This window comes from Staurois parvus, unplaced genomic scaffold, assembly GCF_062004578.1.
Source record: "Staurois parvus isolate SC_StPar_1 unplaced genomic scaffold, SC_StPar_1.0 ptg000018l, whole genome shotgun sequence".
In the NCBI taxonomy this organism is placed as follows: Eukaryota; Metazoa; Chordata; class Amphibia; order Anura; family Ranidae; genus Staurois; species Staurois parvus.
The window spans coordinates 14,798,292-14,825,661 of NW_028317814.1; the positions used below are offsets into that span (position 1 = coordinate 14,798,292).

The 27,370-nt window shown below is 42.4% G+C and overlaps 1 protein-coding gene across 1 annotated transcript; it reads right to left on the bottom strand.

The window, feature by feature from the left end:
- Nucleotides 1–1,437: 1,437 nt before the first annotated feature.
- LOC149473116 (structure-specific endonuclease subunit EME2-like) lies at nt 1,438–27,308 on the bottom strand. The gene is made up of 8 exons (XM_089684007.1): nt 27,296–27,308; nt 18,694–18,830; nt 13,261–13,352; nt 9,602–9,706; nt 7,417–7,519; nt 5,536–5,651; nt 3,739–3,928; nt 1,438–1,668 (listed from the first exon to the last, which is right to left on the bottom strand). The coding sequence occupies exons 1-8, from the start codon at nt 27,306–27,308 to the stop codon at nt 1,438–1,440; spliced, it is 987 nt and encodes a 328-aa protein (XP_089540133.1).
- Between the last annotated feature and the right edge of the window lie 62 nt (nt 27,309–27,370).

Here is a 27,370-nt window from a genome sequence, read left to right on the forward strand (position 1 = left end):
TTGCCATGAGACTGGTATTTGGCAAACTGCATTGTGCCAAGTGTAAAGTTTGGTGGAGGGGGGATTATGGTGTGAGGTTGTTTTTCACGGGTTTGGCTTGGCCCCTTAATTCCAGTGAAGGGAACTCTTAAGGCGTCAGCATACCAAGACATTTTGGACAATTTCCTGCTCCCAACTTTGTGGGAACAGTTTGTGGATGACCCCTTCCTGTTCCAACATGACTGCGCACCAGTGCACAAAGCAAGGTCCATAAAGACATGGATGAGTGAGTTTGGGGTGGAAGGTATTGACTGGCCTGCACAGAGTCCTGACCTTAACCCGGTAGAACACCTTTGGGATGAATTAGAGCGGAGACTGTGAGCCAGGCCTTCTCGTTCGACATCAGTGCCTGATCTCACAAATGTGCTTCTGGCAGAATGGTCAAACATTCCCATAGACACCCTCCTAAATCTCGTGGACAGCAGAAGAGTTGAAGCTGTAAAGGTCGGGGCCAACTAAATATTGAACCCTATGGACTAAGACTGGGATGCCATTAAAGTTCATGTGCGTGTAAAGGCAGGCCGAACAATACTTTTGACAATATAGTGTATATGGGAGTGGCCTCATAATTATTTTGAGGGGTATTTTATGTGGTGGAGGGGAGGGAGGAGAGTGGACACACGTCCACTCTCCTCCCCTTCTTGCTGTGACCCAGAAAACTATGTGTATGACATCTTTTCCAGGTCACTTGTCACTTTCGTTGGCTAGCAGAGTCGGGAAGGAATGTATTGCAGTGCGATTTGCATTGCAGTACACTCAGTGAAGTACAGAGGAGACATCTTTTAGACTGAGAACCTGTCACCTAAAAATCATCAGCAGGTAAGTAACTTCAGTGCAGAAGAGACAAAGCATGTCTTTTCTGCATTAAACTTCCTGCCTGTTTGCCCATTTTTATTATTTTAGCTAAAGTACCACTTTATTGACTGTAGGCATGTGGCCCTTTCATATATGATGTGTGGCCCTCAGACCTTAGTGGTCTATAGTGGAAACATCGATTGGGGCAATAGAATTGATGTTTACTAGTTTCATGTAACGTGTTCCCTGTTTTCTATTGTCTTCAAAAGCACACCCCCAGCCCAAAATGTGGCACGTCTACACTCTCTAGCCCTCATTTTCATCTATTAAAGTCTGAAGTCTCCGACAGTCCACTCAAGCATTATATATATTGAACAGTATGTGCGGTCCTTTGGTGATGTCAGGGGCCACATTTGATGCCCCCTTTATCTCATACGTTGACAACCACTGATCTAAAGTGACTATAGATCTTTCCATAGGGTGCGAATGAGCCAGTCATTAAAACACACAGGCACATTTTCCTTACTGCAATGATTGGAAACATATTTTTATTATAAATACTTTACTGCCAAATAACAGTACAAAAGCACCAGTGATTATGTACTAGGAATTTAAGTCCAATACCAGTTCTGGATTGGTTGAGGTCATGAACAGCCAGATGCGTCGTGACAAATCAGGACCAATGCGCCTCTCTCTTGTCTGGTCTTGGTCATTAGACTGTGTGACATCTTCATCTGGATACTCCATATCGTCTGTGGCACCTCCAGCACGTGGTACCCTCAGGTTACTGAGGAGAGATAGTCTCTCTTTATCAGTATTACATGCCACGTATGCCTGGATAGAGAGAAAAGATACAGAATTTACTTTCTTTGAATAACATCAGCTTTATACACCGACTACTAGAATTAATACGGAACAGATGAAATGCGTACATGTGAGCTTATTTACCTGCTAAAGGATTTGTGTTTCTGTCCATCCGGTCTTACCATTTACACAGCTCTGCCTCACAGCACATCCCTGCCTGGAAGGGGAGGGGACTTGATTTGTCTCTGCTGTGGATTCATTTTTACTTACAGATCTATTTTCCACCCCACCCTGTGTCAGGGCAATGAAAGGAGAAGCAGCACACTGCGCTCATCCATTCATCACTGCTCTTTTATCAGCATGCTCCTTTTGCACTGCAGCAACACCTGGCTGATTGTGCTTCCTCCTTTCTGAGCTCTGCTGTACAGGGGAATGCAGGCTGATACCAAGCCAAACATGGTGCTTACACTGCTGACACTGAAAAAAATACATTAATATGATGTAATAATGATTACAGAACAGCATCAATGTATGTTTCTATTAAACTAGTAAGGTAAAGTCTAAGAAATACTTGAAGCACTTACCTTTTAATACCTTCCAGACTAATATGGTAAAGTCTAAGAAATACTTGAAGCACTTACCTTTTAATACCTTCCAGACTAGTATGGTAAAGTCTAAGAAATACTTGAAGCACTTTCCTTTTAATATTTTCCAGATCCACCAGAGATCCCCATATTCTGGGGTGCTCGAATATGCAAATATTGCCTTAAAAGAGTAATGGTGAGGGTTGACACCCCCTCCCCCTCTCCTGGCTCCTGTGCCTCCCTATTGGCCACTGAGCTTACCTGTCAGTGGGGAATAGTAGATGAGAGGGGCTTTGGGAAAGATTGTAAAATTTCAAAACCATCTTATACAAGCAATTAAAAAACAAGGTCTATTTTTATATATACTGTACATCAGCTTGATGTAACTAAGTAAATGTCTTACTTCCAGTCAATTTCAGATATGTGCTTTTCTACGGCATGCCTTAGAACAGTGGTCTCCAAACTGTGGCCAGGGGACCAGATGCGGCCCTTTACTTGCTTTTATCTGGCCCTTGGGGAACTATTTCATCCAATGATACCAACAATGGGGCATAATTACCCTCACTGACACCAATGATGGGGCACTATTCCTGCCAATGACACCAAGGATGGGACACAATTTCTCCCAATGACACTAACAATAGGGCCATATGACATTAATGATGGGGTACAATTCATCTCAATGACACCAACGATGAGGCACAATTCCTCCCAATGACACCAAAGATGGGACAGAATTTATCTCACTGATACCAATGATGAGGCAAATTTCCTCCCAATGACACCAAAGATGGCGTCAATGACTTTTCCCCACTAACATCAGGGACTTTTTTTACTCCTAATCCAGCCCCCAGAAAGTCTAAAGGACATTACCCCTTGGCACCGGCGCCTCCTGGCCCTTTAAGGGTTTCAGAAGTCGGGAGGCGGGGCAGGGTTTAGCGTCATGTGACCGCCGTGACACACTGTCACATGATCGGGAAAGGTCGCGATCGAAAGAGGAGATTGGGACCTTTCCATGAGTACTGGACATGTGTGCTGGGAGTGCGCAGGCGTGTGCTCTCAGCACATATGTTTTTTTAATAGAACGCAAATGTGCGGCCGCTCAGCGTCTAGGCCCAGACACCGGGAGGCCGCACATTTGCATGTGTCAAGAGGTTAAACTGGCCCTTTGTTTGGAAAGTTTGGAGACCCTGCCTTAGAAGATGGTCCATTGTTTTGATAGGAGTGACCAATGATCCCTATGGCTATACACTCCTCTGTCTAATATCTGCAGATGCTCAAGCTTTCCCTTTAGTGTGAAAAATAGTGGGGGAGATTTGCTAAAACTGGTGCACACAGAATCTGGTGCAGTTGTGCATGGTAGCCAATCAGCTTCTAGGTTTTATTGTCAAAGGATAACTGAACAAGCTGAAGATTGAAGCTGATTGGTTACTATGCACAGCTGCACCAGCTTTAGTAAATCTCCCCCATTGCATGTGGATCCTGGGCAGAAAACACATTACACAAAGACACTGACCTGCATAAGGAGTTGTGGAGAAGGATAGGCCTCTGTTATAGTTGCAGCCATTGCTGGACTGACTCTATTAAACTGCTGAATCTGTCTCTTCCAGGCCAATGGTAAGCCAGTGAGCGATCCTTTGGGTCCCCACCCTCGCCAGGTGCCTGCTGAGGTGCAGAAGGAGTAGCTCTGAGCCTCCCAGTGCAACCTGCAGACAGAGAGAGAACGTTGTTTACCACGGTCCACCTTGCTGCACCATCACTTATAGGTCATCTGACCTCAATGTTTGCTGCAAAGAAAAGAAAAATTTGGGGCATGCATGCGTGTGCCCACTGCTGACCCCCACTGAGACTGGACACTGTGCAATTTTGTCAGCAGGTTTCATCCAATGATTTATGGCTGACACCTGCTGATTGGCTGTATCCATTCACAGCACACAGCCCTGTGTTTACAAACACACAGGACTCTGTACACAGAACAGCGATCTGTCTGTTTCTTCTCCCTGAAAAGCAGGGAAAAAAAACAGCCAGATCTCTTGGGCCCCTTTCACATAGACGTTCTGATCGGGTCCATCTGCCCGTTTTTCAGGTGGACCCATTGAAACCTCTATTCTCCTCTATGGAGCAGCGGGTGTAAATGGACATGTGTCTGTTTACACCCAACGACATCCAATCCGATTTGATCCGTCGAAAAGAGATGGATGGGGATCCATTCCCCTCCTGTCCACCGGATCGGATGGGATGGCAGTTGGATGGAAACACACAGGCGGTTGTTTTCCATTCGACCGCTCATAGAAGACAGTTGATCCGCTGACTGGTCCACCCCGTCTGAAAGGGGCCTTAGTAAAAGCAGCACATATTACACATACAACACTTGTTAGGCACACAGTTAACCCCTTGACTGCCCCTTGATGTGAACCCTTTCCAAGCCAGTGTAATTAGTACAGGGACAGTGTAAAGTATTATATCTGATCACTGTATTAGTGATGTCAGTGTCATTTAATTTACCTCCCAGTGACGGTCTGTTAGGACTAGATTGCCCACCACACTATCACAGTCCAACTGTAAGTCACTGATCACCAGCACAGCGTTAAAGCTGCGCAAATTCCAGCATATATACACCATAGTTTTTAGATGCTATAACTTTCAAACAAACCAATTATTATACACTTAGTGGGATTTTTCCTTTACCAAAGACATGTAGCAGCATTTTGGCCTAAATTTATGAAGAAATTAGATTTTTTACATTTCTTTATTTTTTATAACAGAAAGTAGAAAATATTGTGTTTTATTTCCCCAAACTTTTTTGGGGTTTTTTTTTGTTTATATAATAAAAAATAACACCAAAAGAAGACTCAAATTTCACTTGGGTACAGTGTTGTATGACTGAGCAATTGCCAGTTAAAGTAGCACAGTGGTGAATATAAAAAAAATTCCCTGGTCATGAAGGGGGTAAAACCTTCGAGAGGTCAAATGATTAAACAGAGGCTAAGAAAATAGCTTCCTTGGCTGTAAAGGGCAAGAGGGTTTAGCTCTGCTCTAAGTGTATGTTATTTCAAGATGTTGCAGTTTGGTTATTGGCGTACACCTAAAACGGAAATAATTTAGTAGGCATTCAGTGGATTCAAAATAGACAATTCATTTTAAATGTAAATTCTTTTTCCTTTATACCACCTGAAAATGCTGATTTGCTGAAAAACAGAAATCTAAATAATCCATTAAAGCAGGGCAATGATTATAAGGCTGCTCATGTCACTTGTATAACCTTTCACTCACAAGGAATTTACATTGTCCAGTCACTTTTTTGTGAACTCACCGGAACGGGCGCTGAGCTATACTCTTGGTCACAGCACACACATGTTGCCCCAGTTCTCTCCATGTATCCAAGAATAAGACTTCGGTCTCATGGTACAGCTGTAGAAAGATAAGTGCCTACCTCCACAGAGGAGGATAACAGTTATCAAAGAAGGTGACATCACAGAGAAAACTTTATTAGAATATACATAATGCTTTCACATTAAAATTTAGATTTGACAGCATGCCTAACAGTGATAATAAACTAGAGAAAAATCAGAGTTAAAGGGCAACTCCATCTTTTTGCACCATGTTACGCCCATATTTAGGTGCTGCCCCAATCTAAAAGGATCTTGTAAAGAGATGCAAAGGTCGCTCCTTTTCTTACAAAATAATTTTACATTCATGACTACAAAAAGTAAAAAAAAAAACAAAAGAAAAAAAAACACCTAAGCCGGGGCCACTGATGCAGAGAAGGTCTGAGATTCTTATTACAGCTCTGAAACTGATCAGAAAGAGGGCTGATCTTGCCACTTGGCAGTCAGTTTGCAAAAAGTTTTGACAATAACTCAGTTTCTACTGTAAATTACACAGGAAGGTTAAATAAAGTGACAAATCTTTAGTAAATTCTCCCCAGAAGCTAGTTTGAAAAATATATTATGGCTTCAACATAAAAGCCTCATTGCTCACTGGGTGTTTAGCCCCCCGTGCCTGAAATCCTGGCATTTTGGTGCAAATGAAAAGTTCACCATCCAGCCCCACTGCTGACAGTCTGAAAAAATCTATGAGAGGCTGAAAGCTGCTGCGGATGGATGGGACTGGATGGTGCGCAGAGTGGTACTAACATTTAGGGCAGTATGTTCCCAGGAACGAATACCCAGAATACATGCAGTGTGCACTCCCAGCATTCATCCTTGGCCACATACTGCCCAGGGGCGGACTGACCATTTGGAAACTCGGGCACTGCCCGAGGGCCCGGGGTCAGTAGGGGGCCCCATGAGATGCCCCCGGTACCTTTTTCATAGGCTTTTTTGAGTTTGGACAAGGACACAGGGGCCCCATAATCCCCTATTGCCCGGGGGCCCCATGAGTTGTCAGTCCACCCCTGATACTGCCACAAACATTAGGAACACTCAGTGCAACATCCAGGCCTGTCCAGCCGCAGCAGCTTTCAGCCTCTCATAGAGTTTTACAAGTTGCCGACAGTGAGGCTGGATGGTGCAACCTTTGCCTTCCGCCCGCATCAAGATGCTGGGATCTCATGCTTCGTTGCTAAATGTCTAGTGTGCATGGGACCTGAGGTGTCTGGAACATGTAAACTTAAAGTGGAACTAAATGTAAAATAGAAACATTTGTGAACAGGCAGTCTTTTTATTGCAGAAAAAAAATGCAATGTTACACTTTCCTGCCTATTTGCAGTCCTCTGTAGAATGTACACTGAACTGCACAAACTGGCAAACTCCCAGCGTGCCCGGATGACTGCACTCCTGCACATGTATGGGAGTGATGTCATCCCACATCAGCCAATCAAAACAAACAAAAACCAGGGTCCAAAAGAACCCAGGGAGAAGAGAACAGCGCCGAGCAGGGACTTTATGGGTGTCAGATTGTTGGAACTAGAACTAAGGTAAGTACGTGTGCCTTTAGTTCCACTTTAAGACAAAAATGTATTGCATAAGCTCACTGGGCCACATAGTCCCCCCCCCCCCCTTTAGGACACAATGCAGCAAAGTAAAAGAACTATGTAGCAAAACAAAATTCATTTTAGGCTCTTGCTTAAAACAAAAAATTGTATTCAAAATTTAGTTTCCAAAACTAATCCTAGAAGATGATACTAAAGAAGATGATGTATGGAGAAGTCTTTAACCGAGGACTGGTATTTAAATGTAGATTAGCTACCAACCTCATCTATATGTCGCCTGGTCACTTGGCTTTCTGGCTGTTCATCATAGCAAAGGCTTGGCTCTAGAGAGTGTCTCTCCATCTTACGCGACAGTCTTTGACATCTGGTGGTCAAAAAAACATTTACTATTAAAGCTCAGTCAGTTCACTTATACCATCTCAGTGTTTTCCGTCTTCAAGCATAAAAAGAGAACCCCAAATAAATAAATAAAAAAGTGAGTGCTTTCAACGTCAGCAGCTATGCACTAAAGGTAACCAAATAAAACTTCAGTCAAAACAGTAAGTAAAGTGCAGCGCTATAAATAATTAAATAAATGATAATAATGTCCGTATAAAATGAATATTCTTATGGTGACAATCCGTGTGTAGAGTGCCCACTATGGCGGTACTTCAGTGCTTGTGTTTTTAAAAGTGGGGTAAGAATACGCACTCACCAGATGTGTAAAGAAATTACGCATTTAAATCAATCATCAGAGGTCCCCTTTAAGGAAGCGGATTAAGCCATGTATAGAGATATCCTCCCTCTGTATGGGTGGTATGTCAGGCACTTCTGGGTGGTATATGGATCCAGTAAACCAGAGGTCCCCTTTAAGGGATGAGTGGGTGTAGCAACCTGTGTAGCAGGAACTCCCTCCTCTGTGTAATAAGGTAGATCTTGATTCAGGGGTGAGCTCTAGGAAATCAATGACTCCACTTCATTAAAGGGGACCTCCGATCATTGATCTATATGCGTAATTTATTTACGCATCTGGTGAGTGCGTATTCTTACCCCACTTTTAAAAGCACAAGCACTGAAGTACCGCCATAGTGGGTACTCTACACACGGATTGTCACCATAAGAATATTCATTTATACGGACAATATTATAATTTATTTACTTATTTATAGTGCTGCACTTTACTTACTATAAAAAGAGAACCCACCTCTTTGTTACGTTAGCTTTTGGAACCAGAAGTCTGGTGTTGTTAGTGCACGGTTTTTAGCAAAAAACTGAGGACTTGGGGTAAATAATGCAGGTGCCTGTGAACTACACCCACTATGCACTGATTACACTTGCAATGCTCTGCAGGACTGAATGCATATATTTAAAAGAGAAGCATTGCCAATCGTCTCCTATGGATCATAGGTGTGCAGCTTGTTCTGCACTCCTGTGATCCATTTTCTGACCTCACAGAGCCAGTCCAGGCTCCGAAAGATCCTAACCACATGGTTGGAATCCACCCAGAATCCTGGACCGGCAACTGACTCAGCTTCTCAGCAATCCACTGATATCCTGAGCCAGCCACTCCCACCCCCGCCTATCACTCCAGTGAGTGCTGGAGGGGCAGAGCAGAGAGCCAGTCACTGACAATCACTGCTCCCTTCTCAGAGTGGAGGGGAGAACTGAGCGATCAGCAGTGTCTGATCACTTAATTCTCAGTGGATAGCCGGTGGGGGACAGATGCAGCATCAGATTGATGCTGCATCAACCTAGGTGAGTAGAAGATTTTCTCTTTGTATAGCCCATACTTCTCTTTTAATAAATGCACATTTTTGATTTTATTAATGTGTGTGCAACCTCACCTTCAACACTTAACCTTTAAGCAGAAATCGGGGCAAAATGTTTTTTGAACCATTCAGTGGTGCTGTGCCCATACTGCACGGGCCATCTGCTCGTTTTTGTCTAGGGGTCATAAGAGTGAAAATATACTTACCGAATCAGATGATCCTCAGAGCGCAACACTGGTCCTTGCCGCTTCCCCCCCCCCCCCCCCCGCATACTAGCGGTCTTGTCAATGGACTGTTCCTGACGTCATCATGCCAACAGACCGTCTCAGAGCCTGAGGATGGCAGGAACAGTCCACCGCTGGACTTGGGGGAGCGTGGTTTTCCGGAGGATCGGAGGACGGGATATATATAGCTTTTCCACTAAACCCCTGGACAAAACGAGCAGTTTTCCCATGCAGCGCACAGCCCCACTGCATGGGAAAGTAAAATTTTACATGGAGTTCTGCTTTAAATTTCAATCTGTAAACCAGACTTGCATCTTAAAATCAGACTGACTATTGAACACTGTAGCTTTGAACAGAAAGTTTTTTGGACAAAAAAATGTAAATAAAAATGTTTAACTTGAATCAGACTAATGGTATTATTTCAAAAGTGAAAGGTCCTCTTTAATGAAAGTTGCAGTCTGTAATCCAACTTACCTTCTATAATCATGTAGCCCCAAAACAGCCAAGGTGATCTTCTTTCCAGAACACTTCCTATCTATTCCAAACACAGAGGTCGGAGTCATGGCGTTTTCAGGAGCCAGGAATGGAGAGGGATCAGCTACTTTAGATCTTACAAGGCTGTTATTAACTTTTTCACTGCTGGGCCCGATGTCCATTTTTTCACCTCACATACCCAGACCACTTTGGCAATGTTTTCACTGGTTATGATCGGCAGCTGCTGATTGTGGCCCTTCATGAATTAGGAGAGTCTCAGGTACCACTCTGCCATAAGTTCATGATCAGCATAGTGGCTATTAGCTTATAGACTAAGGCAGTGGTCTCCAAACTGTGTCCCGGGGGCCAGATGCAGGCCTTTGCTTGTTTTTTCCAGCCCTTAGGGCACTATTTCTTCCACTGATACCAACCATACCTCCCCCCATCACTGATCCCAATGAAGGGACACAACTCCCTTTAATGACATCAACAATTGACACCAATGATGGAGCACAATTCCTCCCACTGACACCAAAAATGGGGCATTGCGTTTTCCCACTCATGTTAGGACCTTTCTACTCCCAAGGGCCACAATCCGGCTCCCCAAAAGTCTGAAGCACAGTAATGGCTCTTTGTTTAGGAAGTTTGGAGACCCTTGGCTTAAGGGAATGCAACTGCAAAAAGGATTACTGACATGGCCTACTGCAAGCAGTTCTGCCCTTACATCAGTGCCAGTGAAAGGATTAAACACAACCTCCACCCCGATCATGCCATGCTTTTAATACCAATGAAAGCGGATCTATCATTACAAATTAGAAAGCACATGAATCAATATGGGAACATTTTACCATGACATTCTTTTGAGTAAAAAAAGTACCTTTTTGTTGTTATTAAAAAAAATGGCTGCTCAGGTGATCTAAAGCCTGAGTGGAAGAAAATGTGGGTTCAGTTTGCATCACTCCCTTGTTTTCCCCTTTGTTCTATCTGTATACTTCATATCTTTTCTATATCCATCTACAGTACATGCCTTTTCTTACATATTCCTTTGTAATTAAACTACTTCCACGTATAATCTCCCAAAATGAAAACAACTGAAATATACATAGACATTTAGCAACATTTTACTACTTCAAGTCTCTCTAAGGTAAGATTCACACTACTGTTGGTTGTGAACAAAATTGTGCGCTTTCCTGACGCAAAACATCCTGTACAACAAACACTTTACTCCTGCGCTAGGAAAGGACTCAGTAGACCTAATAAGAATGTTCTGGAATTTTCTGGAATATGCACTGCTTGCTGCCCTCAACAGACCGGGGTGGTCCGAATACACTGGATACAAATGGAGAAACAGAAAAAGGGCGCACCGACCTAGTGCATTATCTTTTAAAATAATGTATTAAAGAAACAAAAATAGGTATCATACTCACAATGGACATAATAACACAGGTATGTCAAACTGAACAAGGTGTATGATCCAAACAACATCTGAGTCCATACGATGGAACCCTGGATGACCAACTGGCTAACGCGTTTCGAGGACACAACCTCTTCTTCAGAGCCAACACTACAGGAGTCTGTACTTCTCTTTATATAAGTTACTAAATGGTAACAAAAGGGCTGTCCTTTGGCAGACACGTGGCAGTGCCAATATTTCTGAATTAATTAATTATTATTATTAGTAGTAGTAGTATTTATCAACTCCTAATGGCACTCCCATGCGTCTGTTTTCACACATACTGAAATGCAGGGTACGTTTTGATGCGGCATAATTTTTAACAGGGGTCAGGGGCTTCTTTACCATGATTCCTACATGTAGGGAAGCCCACTGAAATTAATAAACTGATCCACACATAACTCACAGGAACTTGATAAAAACGCAGTTAAACGCACAGATGTAAACTGAGCCTTAAGGCGGAGCTCCTCCCAAAAGGTGAAGTTCCGCTTTAAGGACTGCTCCCCCGCTCCCCATTAAGGACTGGCACCTTTGGGTGCCCAAATTTGACAGGTACCTGCTCCCATTTCCGGTCTGATTGCCTAGGCGATTGGAAACAGAAGTTGTCCTCCCTCCCTCTCTGTAGTCTTTTGGGACACGTGACAGGTCCCAGAAGACTACAGGACCATTCAGGAAGTGCAGCACTACTCGCGCATGTGCAGTGGGTACCCGGCTGTGAAGCCGCAAGCTATCACAGCTGGGTGCCCACACTGAAGATGCCGGCCTCCTGGAATACATGACGGCCTGCTGGCCTCCTGGAATCCAGGACGGCCGGTGAAACGGGCTGCGGGAGACACACCACAGGACCGAGGGACAGGTAAATGGCTGTTTTTTAAAAGTCAGCAGTTTTTGTAGCTAATGAGTTATTTTTTGACAAGTGAGTAGAACTCCACTTTAAAGTGTTACTAAACCCTGGACCCTGCATTAACTATATCTGGCCTCCCACAGTACATAGAACATGGAAATATAATTATTTTAGTAAATATAAACTGCTAAGTACCTTTTATTTTATCAGCGGGTAGAGCAGTCTTGAGACTTCTATCAATGTCCAGCAGAGTACTGGATAAAGATGGTAGGAGGAGTTTTCATTCTCCCGACTGACTTATGAGGCTGCATGACCCCTAAACCTCTGTCTGGACAGTGCTTATTGACCCTGTGCTGGATATATGCACTCTCCCAAGAAAATAAAAAAAGGTCTCTAGCAATACACACCAAACTGTGCATGTGCAGCTTGTCTCCAAGGCTCTGTTCTATCAGCAGATGGATTGGGGACAGCAGTAGAAGGGGAGGATCAGAGAAGTCTGGATCAAACATAATTTTTACACAGTGCAGAGGATTAACCCCTTAGGTTCCACAGTGAGTATAACAAGCATGATTTACTGCATATACAGACTGATTTTACTGTTGTGGGTTTAGTAACACTTTAAGCACAAAAAAATAAAAAATCTAGGACACATACTGTAAACCTTTTTTTACATCTATTATAATTGACCTCAGCAAATGCAATTATTGTACATATGGCACATGGATATTGAGCTATATGCCCCATGGGTCCCTATATTATTATTAGTATATTATTATACAGGATTTATATAGCGCCAACAGTTTGCTCAGCGTTTTACAATATAACGGGAGACAATACAGCAACAATACAAGAGGGATAGGAGGGCCTTGCTCCTTGGAGCTTACAATCTAAGAGGGAGGGGCTAGTGGTTCAAAAGTTAGTAACTGTGGGGGATGGACTGGTAGGAGGAGTAGAAGATTCCATTATTAGCTGAGGGCAGGATAGGCTTTCCTGAAGAGATAGGTTTTCAGAGATCACCTAAAAGTGAGCAGAGTAGGCGATATTCTGATAAATTGGGGTAGAGAGTTCCAGAGCATGGGGGAAGCTCTGGAGAAGTCCTGGAGATGAGCATGGGAGGAGGAGACAAGGGAGCTAGAGAGTAGAAGGTCGTGCAAGGAGCGGAGAGTACGGTTTGGATGATATTTGGAGACAAGATTGGTGATGTAATTTGGGGCAGAGTTATAAATGGCTTTATATGTTATTGTTAATGTTTTGAATTTTATCCGTTGGGCAATGGGAAGCCAGTGGAGGGATTGGCAGAGAGGGGTGGCAGATACAGAATATATATAAATCTGCATGTTCTTCACCTTTCCAAATTTTACCTGAATGTAATAGAAGACACTCTTGAGAAATTCTCTAGGCTCCACCAGAATCAGCATTTGCTCTTCTTTCCCTTTACATAGATCCAGACCATCCTGGAATATAAAAACAGCGATTGGAAAATCCAGAAATATTTTTGTGTTAGCTGAATGAAAAGAGTTCGGAACTTAATTTCTGTGTTTCTCGTGTGTAGAGCAGTCCATGGAAATGAACAGGCTGCCATTCATGCCACACATGGAAATGCACCTGCATTTGGTTGCATCTGCAGGTGTGAACCAAATCTAAGAGGAAGAGAGGACACCCCAAGATAGCAGCTCTCAATAGCTGGCATTATATCACCATTCTGAGTAAATATTTGTAGTAGGTCTTATGTGCACTCCTTATCCCCCCCCCCCCCCCCCACACACACACACACACACACATACTTCTTTTTGCCTCATAACATATTATTATTACAGTGCTAGTGTTACTGTTTGTGTTCTTGTTGTATAATTTTGCTGTTGTTTTGGTAAAAATTCTCTTCTTTGGTCCCGGTAGAGTAACAATTTTCTTACTTAATCCCCCAATACCAGGGTGGATTTGATTTAAATCAAACTGATTTAAATTACGATTTAAATCACTAGTCAGTAAGGCTTGATTTAAATCAGAGTTTTCTACATAAAGACTAATTCTTGCTGGTATATCTTTAATATGCAAGTAGATGAAGATTTTTAGAATAACAACTTTTCATATTAGTTTTTTTATCCCCAGTTTAATAGGTTAATCATTCATATTTGGACAACTTTTCTGTTGTACTTAGGAAGGAGAAAAATAATCATTACCTTAATAATAACAATTTAAATAGATTTATTCAACTGAAACAATAACATTCCAGCATATGTTATTTGCTTAAACAAACATCCATGTTTATTTACTAATTTGGCTAAACAAAATATATATATTTTAAGAAACTTAGACTGTCAGCCCCTTCCTCCTCACACTTAGTTTCACTTTTTTCTTGTGCAGATCTATTCCACTCCAAACAATCAGAAAAATATTGTTTCTATTCTATTCACTGAACTTCTTGAAACTTAGCAGTGAAGGGGTTGATTCTGTATTCATAGGTTTGTAGAAGTTAGGATGAAGGTCTTTTTCTTAACTCTGTTCATGTTAAAACATTTTTGCTGTGAAGAAGAGGCATGTGATCTCCGCTGAGTCAAATTCAGTTTTGAGAACTGCAAAAGTAAACCAAGCATCTGTGATAATATCTTGTAGGCAGAGAAACTGCCCAATAATCTTACAAAAACCTCTGGAAGAGCAAGACATTGTGAATGGATTCATGGAATTTATTTACCCAAAAAATTAAACATATACAGCCTTATTCTACATAATTAAAAAACTAATCTTTATTTCATGATGGAATAACCTTTGGATGGTAATATATTTTCCTCAAAAAAAATTTTATTAAAAAAAAATCCGATTTAAATAAAAAAATCAGATTTTTTAAAAAAAGCATTGATTTTTATCCACCCTGCCCAATACTGATGATCTCATCCCTCTGATTCCCACCCTTGGAGGCTGCTCCCAGTGTTAGCCATGATAAGCTCAGAATACCTCTCTCAGTCTTAGTGCCCCCTGTGCAGGCTGATATCAAGTCAGAGGATTTTCAAAGTCCCCCCAAAAAATTAAAAGTCAGCAGCTACAAATACTGTAGCTACTGACTTTCATTATAAGGATATTTAGATATCCATGGATCAAGTGCCGCCCTCACCTGGGCTGGTTACTCACTGGTCTTTGGCAGCCCGGTGCAAGCATGTTTATTAATTGAAGTGCGCAGTGAGCCCTAACAGCTTCACAGCCAGCTACCTACTGCGCATGCACAAGTTGAGCTGCACTTTGTGAATGGTCTTGCAGCTTTCTGGGACTTGTGATGTGTCCCAAAATGTTGCGGGTTAAGAGGGGGGTGGGGGTGAAGTTTCTCTTGGATCGCCTGGGCGAAGTTTCACTCGGATTGCCTAAGCAATCCAAGTGGAAGTGGGAGCAGATACCTGTCAAAACTAGATACCCGCTCGACCCCCCCCCCAGTATGACCGTAACGTAACAACATATGACCAAACATGTTGGGGGGTGAGTTGGCGGCAAAAAAGAAGAACTCCCTCTTTTGTGTGAAATTCCACTTTAACACTGTATGCTAGTTTTATGATACATTGATTATAGTTTACTGAATACTTACCAGATTACATGATGACATTATATACATGCTTAGCATTTGGCATTCAGGTTTAAAAAATGTATTCTGCATATAGGTAAAAGGAATTACAGAAAACAGTGTGTGAGAATTACATTGTGTGCAGTGGCTTGCTGTTTGTGCACAAAGGTGGTGCCATAAAAAGAATACAATGGAAACCTTTTCTCATAAAATATGAATTATTAGAATGTATTATTCTCTTTTTAACATAATAACATAAAGGAAACCAGTACTGACACAGCCTGGATGCCTTCATTACTGACCTTCCCCTGAAAATGTTTGTTGTTTGGCTATTTTTGGCATCAATAAATTCAGAGCTTCCAACTAGAGATGAGCGAATTATTCAAAAATTCAATTCGGCTGATTCGCCGAATTTGCGGGAGAAATTTGATTCAATGTGAATTTATTCGCTGCGAATTTAACTTATTAAAAGGGTTTCTAGGCTTCAGAGAGCCTTTATATTAGTGCAGAACACTGTACCTTTAATTTAAATGCCCTTGGAGTCTGCTGGGGAAGAGAAATAATACTGTCAGTCAGTATGACATGCAGATGAGTGCCGTCGATCTTAGAATCACCGCACACTTCACTCATTTGGGCAGTCACGGGGCACAACGAAGAAGAAGAAGAAGAAGAATGAAAAGAAGAAGAATGAAAAGAAGAAGAAGAAGAATGAAAAGAAGAATGAAAAGAAGAATGAGAAGAATGAAAAGAAGAAGAATGAAAAGAAGAATGAAAAGAAGAAGAAGAAGAATGAAAAGAAGAAGAAGAAGAATGAAAAGAAGAATGAAAAGAAGAAGAAGAAGAATGAAAAGAAGAAGAATGAAAAGAAGAATGAAAAGAAGAAGAAGAAGAATGAAAAGAAGAAGAAGAAGAAGAATGAAAAGAAGAAGAAGAAGAATGAAAAGAAGAAGAAGAAGAATGAAAAGAAGAATGAAAAGAAGAATGAGAAGAATGAAAAGAAGAAGAAGAAGAATGAAAAGAAGAAGAAGAAGAAGAATGAAAAGAAGAATGAAAAGAAGAATGAGAAGAATGAAAAGAAGAATGAAAAGAAGAAGAATGAAAAGAAGAATGAGAAGAAGAATGAAAAGAAGAATGAAAAGAAGAATGAGAAGAATGAAAAGAAGAATGAAAAGAAGAAGTATTCCAGTACAGCAAAAAGTGTATCTGCAGAGAGCTCCGCTATTTCTGACAGTTCTCTGACAGTTCCTTCACATTTACAGCGGTTGAAACATTGTATCTGTTTCCGAATAAAAACATCTGTATCCTAAATGGAAACAAATAGATACAATGTTTCAACCGCTGTAAATGTGAAGGAACTGTCAGAGAACTGTCAGAAATAGTGGAGCTCTCTGCAGGGACACTTTTTGCCGGCTGATCGGGAAAAATTCGATTCGTGCATCCGAAGTTGGCTAATATTCGGATTCGGCACGAATCGAATTTTTCCTGAAATTCGAAACGAATTCCACTTCGCCTGGTTCGATTCGCTCATCTCTACTTCCAACCTAGGGCAAGAATTTAGCTAATGAACCCAGAGAAAAATCAGAACGGCTCATCTAATCTGAGTTATTGACTCAAAGTACTGAAAGCCTTTGGGTTAGCATAATAGTCCAGCAACTAGAATTTCCAAAAGAGACTTTAGTACTGACAGCTCCTATTTGCTCTTACCAATTGTTCAGTGTCTGCCACCCCTCTCTGCCAATCCCTCCACTGGCCTCCATTCAGTGTCCTCCACCCCTCTCTGCCAATCCCTCTACTGGCCTCCATTCAGTGTCCTCCACCCCTCTCTGCCAATCCCTCCACTGGCTTCCATTCAGTGTCCTCCACCCCTCTCTGCCAATCCCTCCACTGGCTTCCATTCAGTGTCCTCCACCCCTCTCTGCCAATCCCTCCACTGGCATCCATTCAGTGTTCTCCATCCCTCTCTGCCAATCCCTCCACTGGCTTCCATTCAGTGTTCTCCACCCCTCTCTGCCAATCCCTCCACTGGCTTCCATTCAGTGTCCTCCACCCCTCTCTGCCAATCCCTCCACTGACTTCCATTCAGTGTCCTCCACCGCTCTCTGCCAATCCCTCCACTGGCCCCCATTCAGTGTCCTCCACCCCTCTCTGCCAATCCCTCCACTGGCTTCCATTCAGTGTCCTCCACCCCTCTCTGCCAATCCCTCCACTGGCTTCCATTCAGTGTCCTCCACCCCTCTCTGACAATCCCTCTACTGGCTTCCATTCAGTGTCCTCCACCCCTCTCTGACAATACCTCCACTGGCTTCCGCTTACTCAACTAATTAAATTCAAGGTACTTACAACAACTTCTAAAGCCATCCACAACTCAGCCCCCAGCTACATCACTAACCTAGTCTCAAAATTCCAGTCTTCCAGTTCTTTTCCTTCCTCCCAAGACCTCCTGCTCTCCAGCTCCTTTGTTACCTCCTCTTATTCTTGCCTTCAGTACTTTTCCAAAGGTACTCCCATCCTCTGAAACTCCCTTCCCCAATGTGTCCGACTATCTCCTACCCTGTCCACTTTTAGACAATCCCTAAAAACCTCATCTCTTAAGAGAGGCTTATCCTGCCCCCTCCTAGCAACGGTACATGTATTTTTCTCTATCAGCCCATCCCCCGCAGTTATTACTTTTTGTATCAATTGACCCTCCCTCTTAGATTGTAAGCTCTACTGAGCAGGGCCCTCTGATCCCTCCTGTATTAATTTGTATTGTAACTGTACTGTCATCCTTTGTGCAAACTGCTGGCGCTATATAAATCCTGCATAATAATAATAGTACAGATTTCCTCAAATAGGACTAACCCTCTCAGATGGATATTTTATTGCAGGTGACGTCTGGCAGACTGAGACTGCCCCAGGTTTCTTTCTTAGATCTTGATTGCTCTTACAGGGAGATCTTCCTGCTATAATCCATGACTGTTCCTGGCCACCTTTGCTCTGGCTATGTTTTCCGCAGTCTAGAATAAATATGAAAACCCAATAGAGAGAATGGGACATCTCATAATGGCCACATCAGTTGTGAAAACCTGTGATGCTCAACAAAGATCTCAATAAGAGAATCCCCAGGAGATATAAAGAACTAACAGGCATTTTATCTCAGCAGCACCTACAAAGAACTAAAATATCAGTTTGGAGTTGACTGATCCTTCCACTTTAAATATAAGCGGCTCTAATACAAAAACGTGTTGTCTGTTCCAATCACAACTTACTACACATGTCCAGTCAGCAGGCATCTCTCTTCTCCAGGTAATGCTCCATGGCACAGAGTGTGGCTCTAAGGAGTAAGTATACCCAGCTGAACTCAGAGCTTCCAGCATACCTTCTGACCCTGCATCTTGGAGAAGACCTGCGCAATAAGAGATCAATCAACAACGCAATGTAGACATATATGTGTGATTTGCAATGATGCAAAAAGTTGATCTGTAATGTTAGCAAGCACCAAAAGACAATTTATATAGTGCCAACTCTCAATGAGTCAAATTTGCTTGTAAACTCTACATGTAAGAACACAAGGCCTAACCTTGCAGATACCCTCTTCTGGTCCTCCAAAAAAGCTGCCAAACACTAATCTGAAATGGTAGCTTGCGCCAAAAGACTATATATATATATATATATATATATATATATATATATATAGCCAGTTCTCAATGTGCCCCATTTGTTTGTAAACCCTGCATGTAAGAACATAGAGGTGACCAAGAAGTCCTGGCTGGAGCAATTCGATGAGCCTTGCTACTGGAATATTACTAAGGTCAAAGTGGATTACAGAGCTGAGGTGAGGGAGAGTTCAGAAGATCATGACCGCCGTCCTGAAAAATTGAGAGGGTAGAAAGTGGCGCTGACAATCTTAGCCAGAATACACACCATGGTATTTAAGCTCATCAGACTCTAAGGACTGATTCACACTAGGAATCGCACCGGTATGCGCTGCACGTTCCTGTACGATTCATATGCAGTTATGTGCAGTACGATTTCAGCCTATTCATTTTAAATGGGCTGAAATTGTACTGCACTGCACCTAAATTAGTGCATGCACTACTTTTGTAAACGCACTACAACTGGATTGCATGGTACTTTTGTACCATGCAATGTGGTGTGGGCCAATGCACTGTGTTTACTGTGTCAGTAATATTGCACTGACACCCACTGCAGGTCGCAAGGGCAGCGCATTCAGAATGCGGTGCACGAAACCCGCGCAGCATTCTAGTGTGAATCAGCCCTTAAGGATACTGCACACATGGACATGGTAGAGAAGACAGCACACTTGCTTGCCTGCCTCTTACGTCTTCTGCATGTTGTGTTCATTTTTGTGGGCTAGAAGCCAAGGTGGGGTCATGTGTAATATGGGGCTGTGGTGATGCCATGGGAACCTCATTTCATTTTTTTTTTCCCTCCTGGTGCATCAAGGGAGGGAGGCCTTGGGGTACTTTACAATGCCACGTCATCAGGGGGCTTGCTGAGGCTCTGGTTCTTGCAGCCAGCCCCCTGATGAAGTGAAACATGCATGCCATCATGAGGCCAGCTACAAGAACCCAAAATAGATAGTTCCCCCCTGATGTTGTAAGTAAATGAGATGGTGGAGCAAGACCTGGAATGCTGCAGTGGATCGGTGGTTTGACCCAGGACAACACTATATCAGCTGGATGTGTAAGTATGTATTTTGAAGGTAACCCTGCTAACAAGATAGGAGGGGAACAAAAATAGAACACAGGGATGGTAAAGGGTCATTGAGGTTGCTCTTTTAATAATACATAGAACCTTCCTATATCTATTGCCATAATTTTCCCTACAGTTCTACATATCACTATTCTTATAGTAAATTATTTATTGTATGGTGACATAGGTTCAGATGTAACAAATACTCCAGTACAGGGTGGATTTGATTTAAATCAAACTGAGTTAAATCACAATTTAAATCACTAGTCAGTAAGGCTTGATTTAAATCCTAGTTTTCTACATAAAGACTGATTCTTGCTGGTATATCTTTAATATGCAAGTAGATGAAGATTTTTAGAATAACAACTTTTCATATTAGTTTTTTTATCCCCAGTTTAATAGGTTAATCATTCATATTTGGACAACTTTTCTGTTGTACTTAGGAAGGAGAAAAATAATCATTACCTTAATAATAACAATTTAAATAGATTTATTCAACTGAAACAATAACATTCCAGCATATGTGATTTCCTTAAACAAACATCCATGTTTGGTAACTAATTTGGCTAAACAAAATATATATATTTTAAGAAACTTAGACTGTCAGCCCCTTCCTCCTCACACTTAGTTTCACTTTCTTTTTGTGCAGATCTATTCCACTCCAAACAATCAGAAAAATATTGTTTCTATTCTATTCACTGAACTTCTTGAAACTTAGCAGTGAAGGGGTTGATTCTGTATTCATAGGTTTGTAGAAGTTAGGATTAAGGTCTTTTTCTTAACTCTGTTCATGTTATAACATTTTTGCTGTGAAGAAGAGGCATGTGATCTCCGCTGTGTAAAATTCAGTTTTGAGAACTGCAAAAGTAAACCAAGCATCTGTGATAATATCTTGTAGGCAGAGAAACTGCCCAATAATCTTACAAAAACCTCTGGAAGAGCATGACATTGTGAATGTAGTAATGGAATTTATTTACCAAAAAAAATTAAACATATACAGCCTTATTCTACATAATTAAAAAACTAATCTTTATTTCATGATGGAATAACCTTTGGATGGTAATATATTTTTCTCAAAAAGCATTTTATTCAAAAAAATCCGATTTTAAATAAAAAAAATCAGATTTAAATAAAAACAAATCAGATTTTTTTTAAAAAAATCATTGATTTTTATCCACCCTGCTCCAGTATATACACTATATTGCCAAAAGTATTGGGACACCCCTCTAAATCATTGGATTCAGGGGTTCCAATCATTTTCATGGCCACAGGTGTATAAAATCATCACCTAGGCATGCAGACTCCTTCTACAAACATTTGTGAAAGAATGGGTCACTCTCAGGAGCTCAGTGTATTGAAGTGTGGTCCTGTGATAGGTTGCCACCTGTGCAGTAAGTCCATCCGTGACATTTCCTTACTACTAAATATTCCATGGTCAACTGTTAGTGGTATTATAACAAACTGGGAAGAACAGCAACTCAGCCACAAAGTGGTAGGCCACGTAAAATGACAGAGTGGGGTCAGCGAATGCTGAATCGCACAGTGTACAGATGTCGCCAACTGTCTGCAGAGTAAGTAGCTAAAGGCCTCCATACTTTGTGTGGCCTTTAGATTAGCACAACAACAGTGTGTAGAGAGCTTCATGGAATGGGTTTCCATGGCCAAGCAGCTGCATCCGGGCATTACATCACCAAGTACAATCCAAAGCATTGAATGCAGTAGTGTAAAGCATGCCACCACTGGACTCTAGAGCAGTGGAGATGTTTCTCTGTCTGGTAATCCAGTGGACGTGTCTGGGTTTGGCGGTTGCCAGTAAAACGGTACTTGCCTGACTGCATTGTGCCAAGTGTAAAGTTTGGTGGAGGGGGGATTACGGTGTGGGGTTGTTTTTCAGGGGTTGGGCTTGGCTCCTTAGTTCCAGTGAAGGGAACTCTTAAGGCATCAGCATACCAAGATATTTTGGACAATTTCATGCTCCCAACTTTGTGGGAACAGTTTGGGTATGTTCCCTTCTTGTTCCAACATGATTGTGCACCAGTGCACAAAAGAAGGTCCATAAAGACATGGATGATTGAGTTTGGGGTGGAGGAACTTGACTGGCCTGCACAGAGTCCTGACCTCAACCCCATAGAACACCTTTGGGATGAACTAGAGCGGAGACTGTGAGCCAGGCCTTCTCATCCAACATTCGTGCCTGACCTGACAAATTTGCTTCTGGAAGAATGATCAAACCTTCCCATAGACACCCTCCTAAACCTTGTGGACGGCCTTCCCAGAAGAGTTGAAGCTGTTATAGCTGCAAAGGGCGGGGCCAACTCAATATTGAACCCTACGGACTAAGACTGAGATGCTATTAAAGTTCATGTGTGTGTAAAGGCAGGTGTCCCAATACTTTTGGCAATATAGTGTATGTTTAGATAGCACAAACTGAGAGCTGTTGATTTCATGATAGATGTACCAGCTACATCTTGCAGAACTTTAGTTAAACCTCCAGTGTATACTTATGATAGGGACAGATTATAATTTAGAGTTGTTATTGAAAGACTGTCAGCTAAGAGCACGCACACATAAAGAGGTTTAAGGGGTGTTTTTTTTTATGTACTCCAGTGAAGATAGCTGCAGGATTCTAGAATACCACTGAAGAACTCTGAAGACCTAAGGTGACCGAAGGAGGATGGATAAATTTGAAAGGTTATGTTTGCCAACTTGCTTGATTTTCCTAAATAATATATGAAACTAGCTAGGTTTTGTTAACAGTGTGCTCATTCTTTAATCTTAATTTACATATTTTAACTTGTGTTTGTGTCTTCCAGAACATGGACCATGGGCAAGCCTGGGGTTATTTAACATATCGCGGTAGGTCCTGGTACATTAAATGTCATTACAAATTTAAAAAAAAAGCAACAGACCAAAAACATACTGTAAAAAGTTTAATAGAAATCCATGTTAATATTTTAGTTCAACGAAATTATTAAGGGAAAGTTAATGTGTATTAAGGTAAAAAAAACCTTCTGCATGTAGCTTCCCCTTGTACTCACCTGAGCCCAATCTCAATCCAGCAGTGTGCACAGGAGCAGCCGTTCTCTTGGCTCTCTCCCTCCTCATTGGTTCCCACTGCTGTCAATCAGAGCCAGGGAGGAGCCGCGCTCTGTGCGTCTATGGACACACAGAGCCAGCTCGGAAGCAAGCATGCTTGCTATGAGGGCACTCGGTGGGGGCAAAGAGCCAGGAGTGCCAGCAGGGGAACTCACGGAGAGGAGAATTGGGGCTGCTCTGTGCAAAACCATTGCACACAGCAGTTAAGTATAACATGTTTGTTATTTAACCACTTCAAGTCCGGACACTTTTACCCCCTTCCTGTCCAGGCCAATTTTCAGCTTTCAGTGCTATCACACTTTGAATGACAATTGCGCGGTCATGCATCACTGTACCCATATGAATTTTTTAGCATTTTTTTTAAACAGATAAAGCTTTATTTTGGTGGTATTTATTCACCACTGAGATTTTTTTTTGCTATGTAAATGAAAAAGTCCCAAAATTTTGAAAAAAAGTGTTTTTCTTACAAAAGTTTGCAAATAATATTTCATCGTAAATCTTGGCCAAAATTTATTCCGTTTATCTTTTTAGTAAAAAAAATAAATAAATAACCCAAATTAGTTTATAACCAAAATTATAATTTTTAAACATTTGTTTGTACATTTTTATTTTATTTTTTTATTATTATTATTATTATGTTAACATACTGTCGCCCTAGCAGTACAGTGTCACCATGGTGACACTACTACTTGTGGGGGGTGATGAAGATTTTTTTTTTTTTTTACACTGATTGCTTTTACACCCATAAAGGCTATAAAAGCAATCATTGCTCCTTCTCTCTGGCTGCATTCTTGTAGCCATTGAGAACTACTGTGTGAGCTGTGATTGGTCACAGCTTGTCACATGGTACAAGGCTGTTGTGAATAGCTTTGTACCATGTGACCTCTGTGATCATTCACAGATTTCACACGTAGTAAGCAATGATGTCAGAAGTAACATCTTGCTTAATACTCTGCATGTGATCACTGATTGGCCAATCAGTGATTACATGATCGGTACCTTGCACAGAGGTCCCATACGACGATCGGTGTTCCACTGTGTCCGGAGGACACAGCGGGCACTAGATCACAGTGCTCCCAGGGAGTGCGCACAAGCAGGGGGCGGGGAGGCTGTTTATAAATGTTTACCCGACCCTGTACTGCCACCGTCTGGCCGTTTATATACAACAGCTGGACAGGAAGTGGTTAAAAAAAAATAAAAAGCAATCCTTTACAATTAGTTTAATAATTAAGGTTGGTGGTAAAAATGTCTGGATGACATCTAAAATACTGTTTTCTATAAAGGAAGGGGTGTGGGAGTTTGCTTAAAACCGTGCGTACATGCTCTCTGGTGATCCCGTCCAGCTAGTCTTGAGGGAACATATCAACGTAGAGGAATCTTGTGGATGCATTTTGTTATATAATTCTGTTTTCATAGATCCTGTTGTCTGCAGATGACTTTATTGAAGAAAAAAAAAAAAAGCAAGTCTTTCTGGCAGGACTGCTTAGAACCCAGTGCAGCCTTCAAATGATAGCATCTGAAAGGGAGTATGCCATAAAATTTGATTGCAACATCCGACCTTTTACTCATAGGCAAGCAACACAAACTGAAGCCACAGCAAATGAGGGGTTATGAAATGTGAAAAAAAAAAATAATTGGCCAAACTAACTCATTATATTAATTTTCCAAATTCTAGTATAAATTCTTACACATATACATAGGAATAGATTTACTAAAACTGGAGCGTTCAGGATCTGGTGCAGCTGTGCATGGTAGCCAATCAGCTTCTAACTTCAGCTTGTTCAATTAAGCTTTGACAAAACCTGGAAGCTGATTGGTTTCTATGCAGAGCTGCACCAGCTTTTGCACCCTCCAGTTTAAGTAGATAACCCCTATTGTTTCCTTTTAATTCTTTGTAGAGTTTGCAGTGAATAGTTTGGTAAACAGTGTAGAAAAGTAATTGATGAACTAAGCTGTTTAACCACTTGCCTACCAGGCACTTATACCCCCTTATTTACCAGGCCAATTTTCAGCTTTCAGCGCTGCCGCACTTTGATTGACAATTGCACGGTCATGCAACATTGTACCCATATGAAATTTTGATAATTTTTTTCTCACAAATAGAGCTTTCTTTTGGTGGTATTTAATCGCCACTGGGCGCTTTACTTTTTGCGCTATAAATAAAAAAGTGCAAAAAATTTGAAAAAAAAAAAAGTTTCTTTGTTTCTATTATAACATTTTTCAAACAGGCATTTTTTTCTCCTTCACTGATGTGCGTTAATGAGGCAGCACTGATGGGCACTGATTGGCGGCCCTGATGGGCACTGATAGGCAGCACTAAAGGGCACTGATAGGCAGTACTAATGAGGTGGCACGGATAGGCGGCACTGATAGACAGCACTAATGAGGTGTCACGGATAGGCGGCACTAATATGAAGCACTGATAGGTGGCACTGATAGGTGACACTGATGATGGGTACTGATAGACGGCACTGACTGGCATCACTGCTGGGCACTGACTGGCAGCACTGACTGGCACAACCCCTGGGCACTGACTGGTGGCACTGACTGGCAGCACTGCTGGGCTGCACTGGTGGGTGGCACTGGTGGGCACAGGTGGGTGGGCACAGGTGGGTGGCACTGTTGGGCACATGTAGGTGGCACTTCTGGGCACAGGTAGGTGGCACTGCAGAGTGGCACAGGTGGATGCACTGCTGGGCACAGGTGGGTGATCTGCTGGGCACAGGTGGGCGGAGCTAGTGGGCGCACTGCTGGGCACAGGTGGGCGGAACTTGCGGGTGGCACTGCTGGGCACCGATCATCAGGGCACTGATCATCAGTGCCCTGATGATCGGTGCCAATCCCCGCTCTGACAACTGCAGGTTCTCGGCAGTACTTTCCTCACGATCTGACAGCGTGAGGAAAGTGCAGCCGAGAACCGGCACTTGCATTTCCCTCTGATCAGCGTGTCATTGGACACCGCTGATCAGGTGGTAAAAGGCGCTGTGATTGGCCTTTTACCACATCACGTGATCAGCTGTGTCTGTAGGACACAGCGATCACGGAGATCGCCGGGTGCGCGCCCCCTGGGGCGCGCAGGAGAGCGCGTTCTGGGGGGACGTCATATGACGTCCACTCAGAACTGGCCGGCCGCAGTGAAGCCGTCATTCGGCTATCTGCGGTCGGCAGGTAGTTAAGAAAGAGAGTGAAGTACACTATATGGTTAACGATTTGCGGACATTTATTGACCATCAAACCCATATGAGTTTGTTGGACATCTCAGGTTAATTAAGGGTATTCGTATTGAACAATTGCCACCAGATTGTAATTGTCTGAATGTCTTTAGGAACAATCGAGTATTGTCCATGATACTTTTTTTATTTGCACTAAAGCCTGGTACACACTGAATGAGAAAAAAAACACACAGCTCAGGAGGAGCCACTGTACTAATTATTATTGTTATATAGGATTTTTATAGCGCCAATGGTTTGCTCAGCGCTTTACATTATAGTGGGAGACAATACAGTAACAATACAGTTCAATACAAGAGGGAATTGAGGGCCCTGATCCTTGGAGCTTACAATCTAGGAGGGAGGGGTGAGTGGTACAATAGGTAAAACTGTGGGGGATGGAGTGGTTGGAAGCATAGAGGATTCCAGTATTAGCAGAGGGCGGGATAGGCTTCCCTGAAGAGAGAGATTTTAATGATCGCCTAAAGGTAAGTAGAGTAGGTGATAGTCTGATAGATTTGGGTAGGGAGTTCCAGAGAATGGGTGATGCCTTGGAGAAGTCTTGGAGATGAGCATGGGAGGAGGAGATAAGGGAGCTAGAGAGTAGGAGGTCTTGCGAGGAGCAAAGAGTACGGTTTAGGTGATAGAGATAAGATCAGATATGTAAATTGGGGCAGTGTTGTGGATGGCTTTGTATGTCATAGTATACTAATGATCCGATATTGGTACAGCGAGCTCCCCTGCTGTGCTATTGGGTTCTGACAGGGATGCCCCCCATCCCGGACAGAACACTTCGGTCAACACTGTCAGCCATTGGCTGAGAGCACTGATCAGGAGCTGATCAGCAGACCTTCTTCAATCATGCCTCTTTGACAGAAGCCGACCGAACGTCTGGCTTCTGACAGACCGGCTACCACATCGGGCC

What these genes read in the sequence shown, in the direction of transcription:
- LOC149473116 (XM_089684007.1), bottom strand. An exon ending in CTGCTGACTGGACATGTGTA is followed by an intron (nt 13,353 to 18,693) that starts GTAAGTTGTGAT and finishes TTTATATTCCAG; the next exon opens with GATGGTCTGGATCTATGTAA. An exon ending in CCAGGCGACATATAGATGAG is followed by an intron (nt 5,652 to 7,416) that starts GTTGGTAGCTAA and finishes CTGTGGAGGTAG; the next exon opens with GCACTTATCTTTCTACAGCT.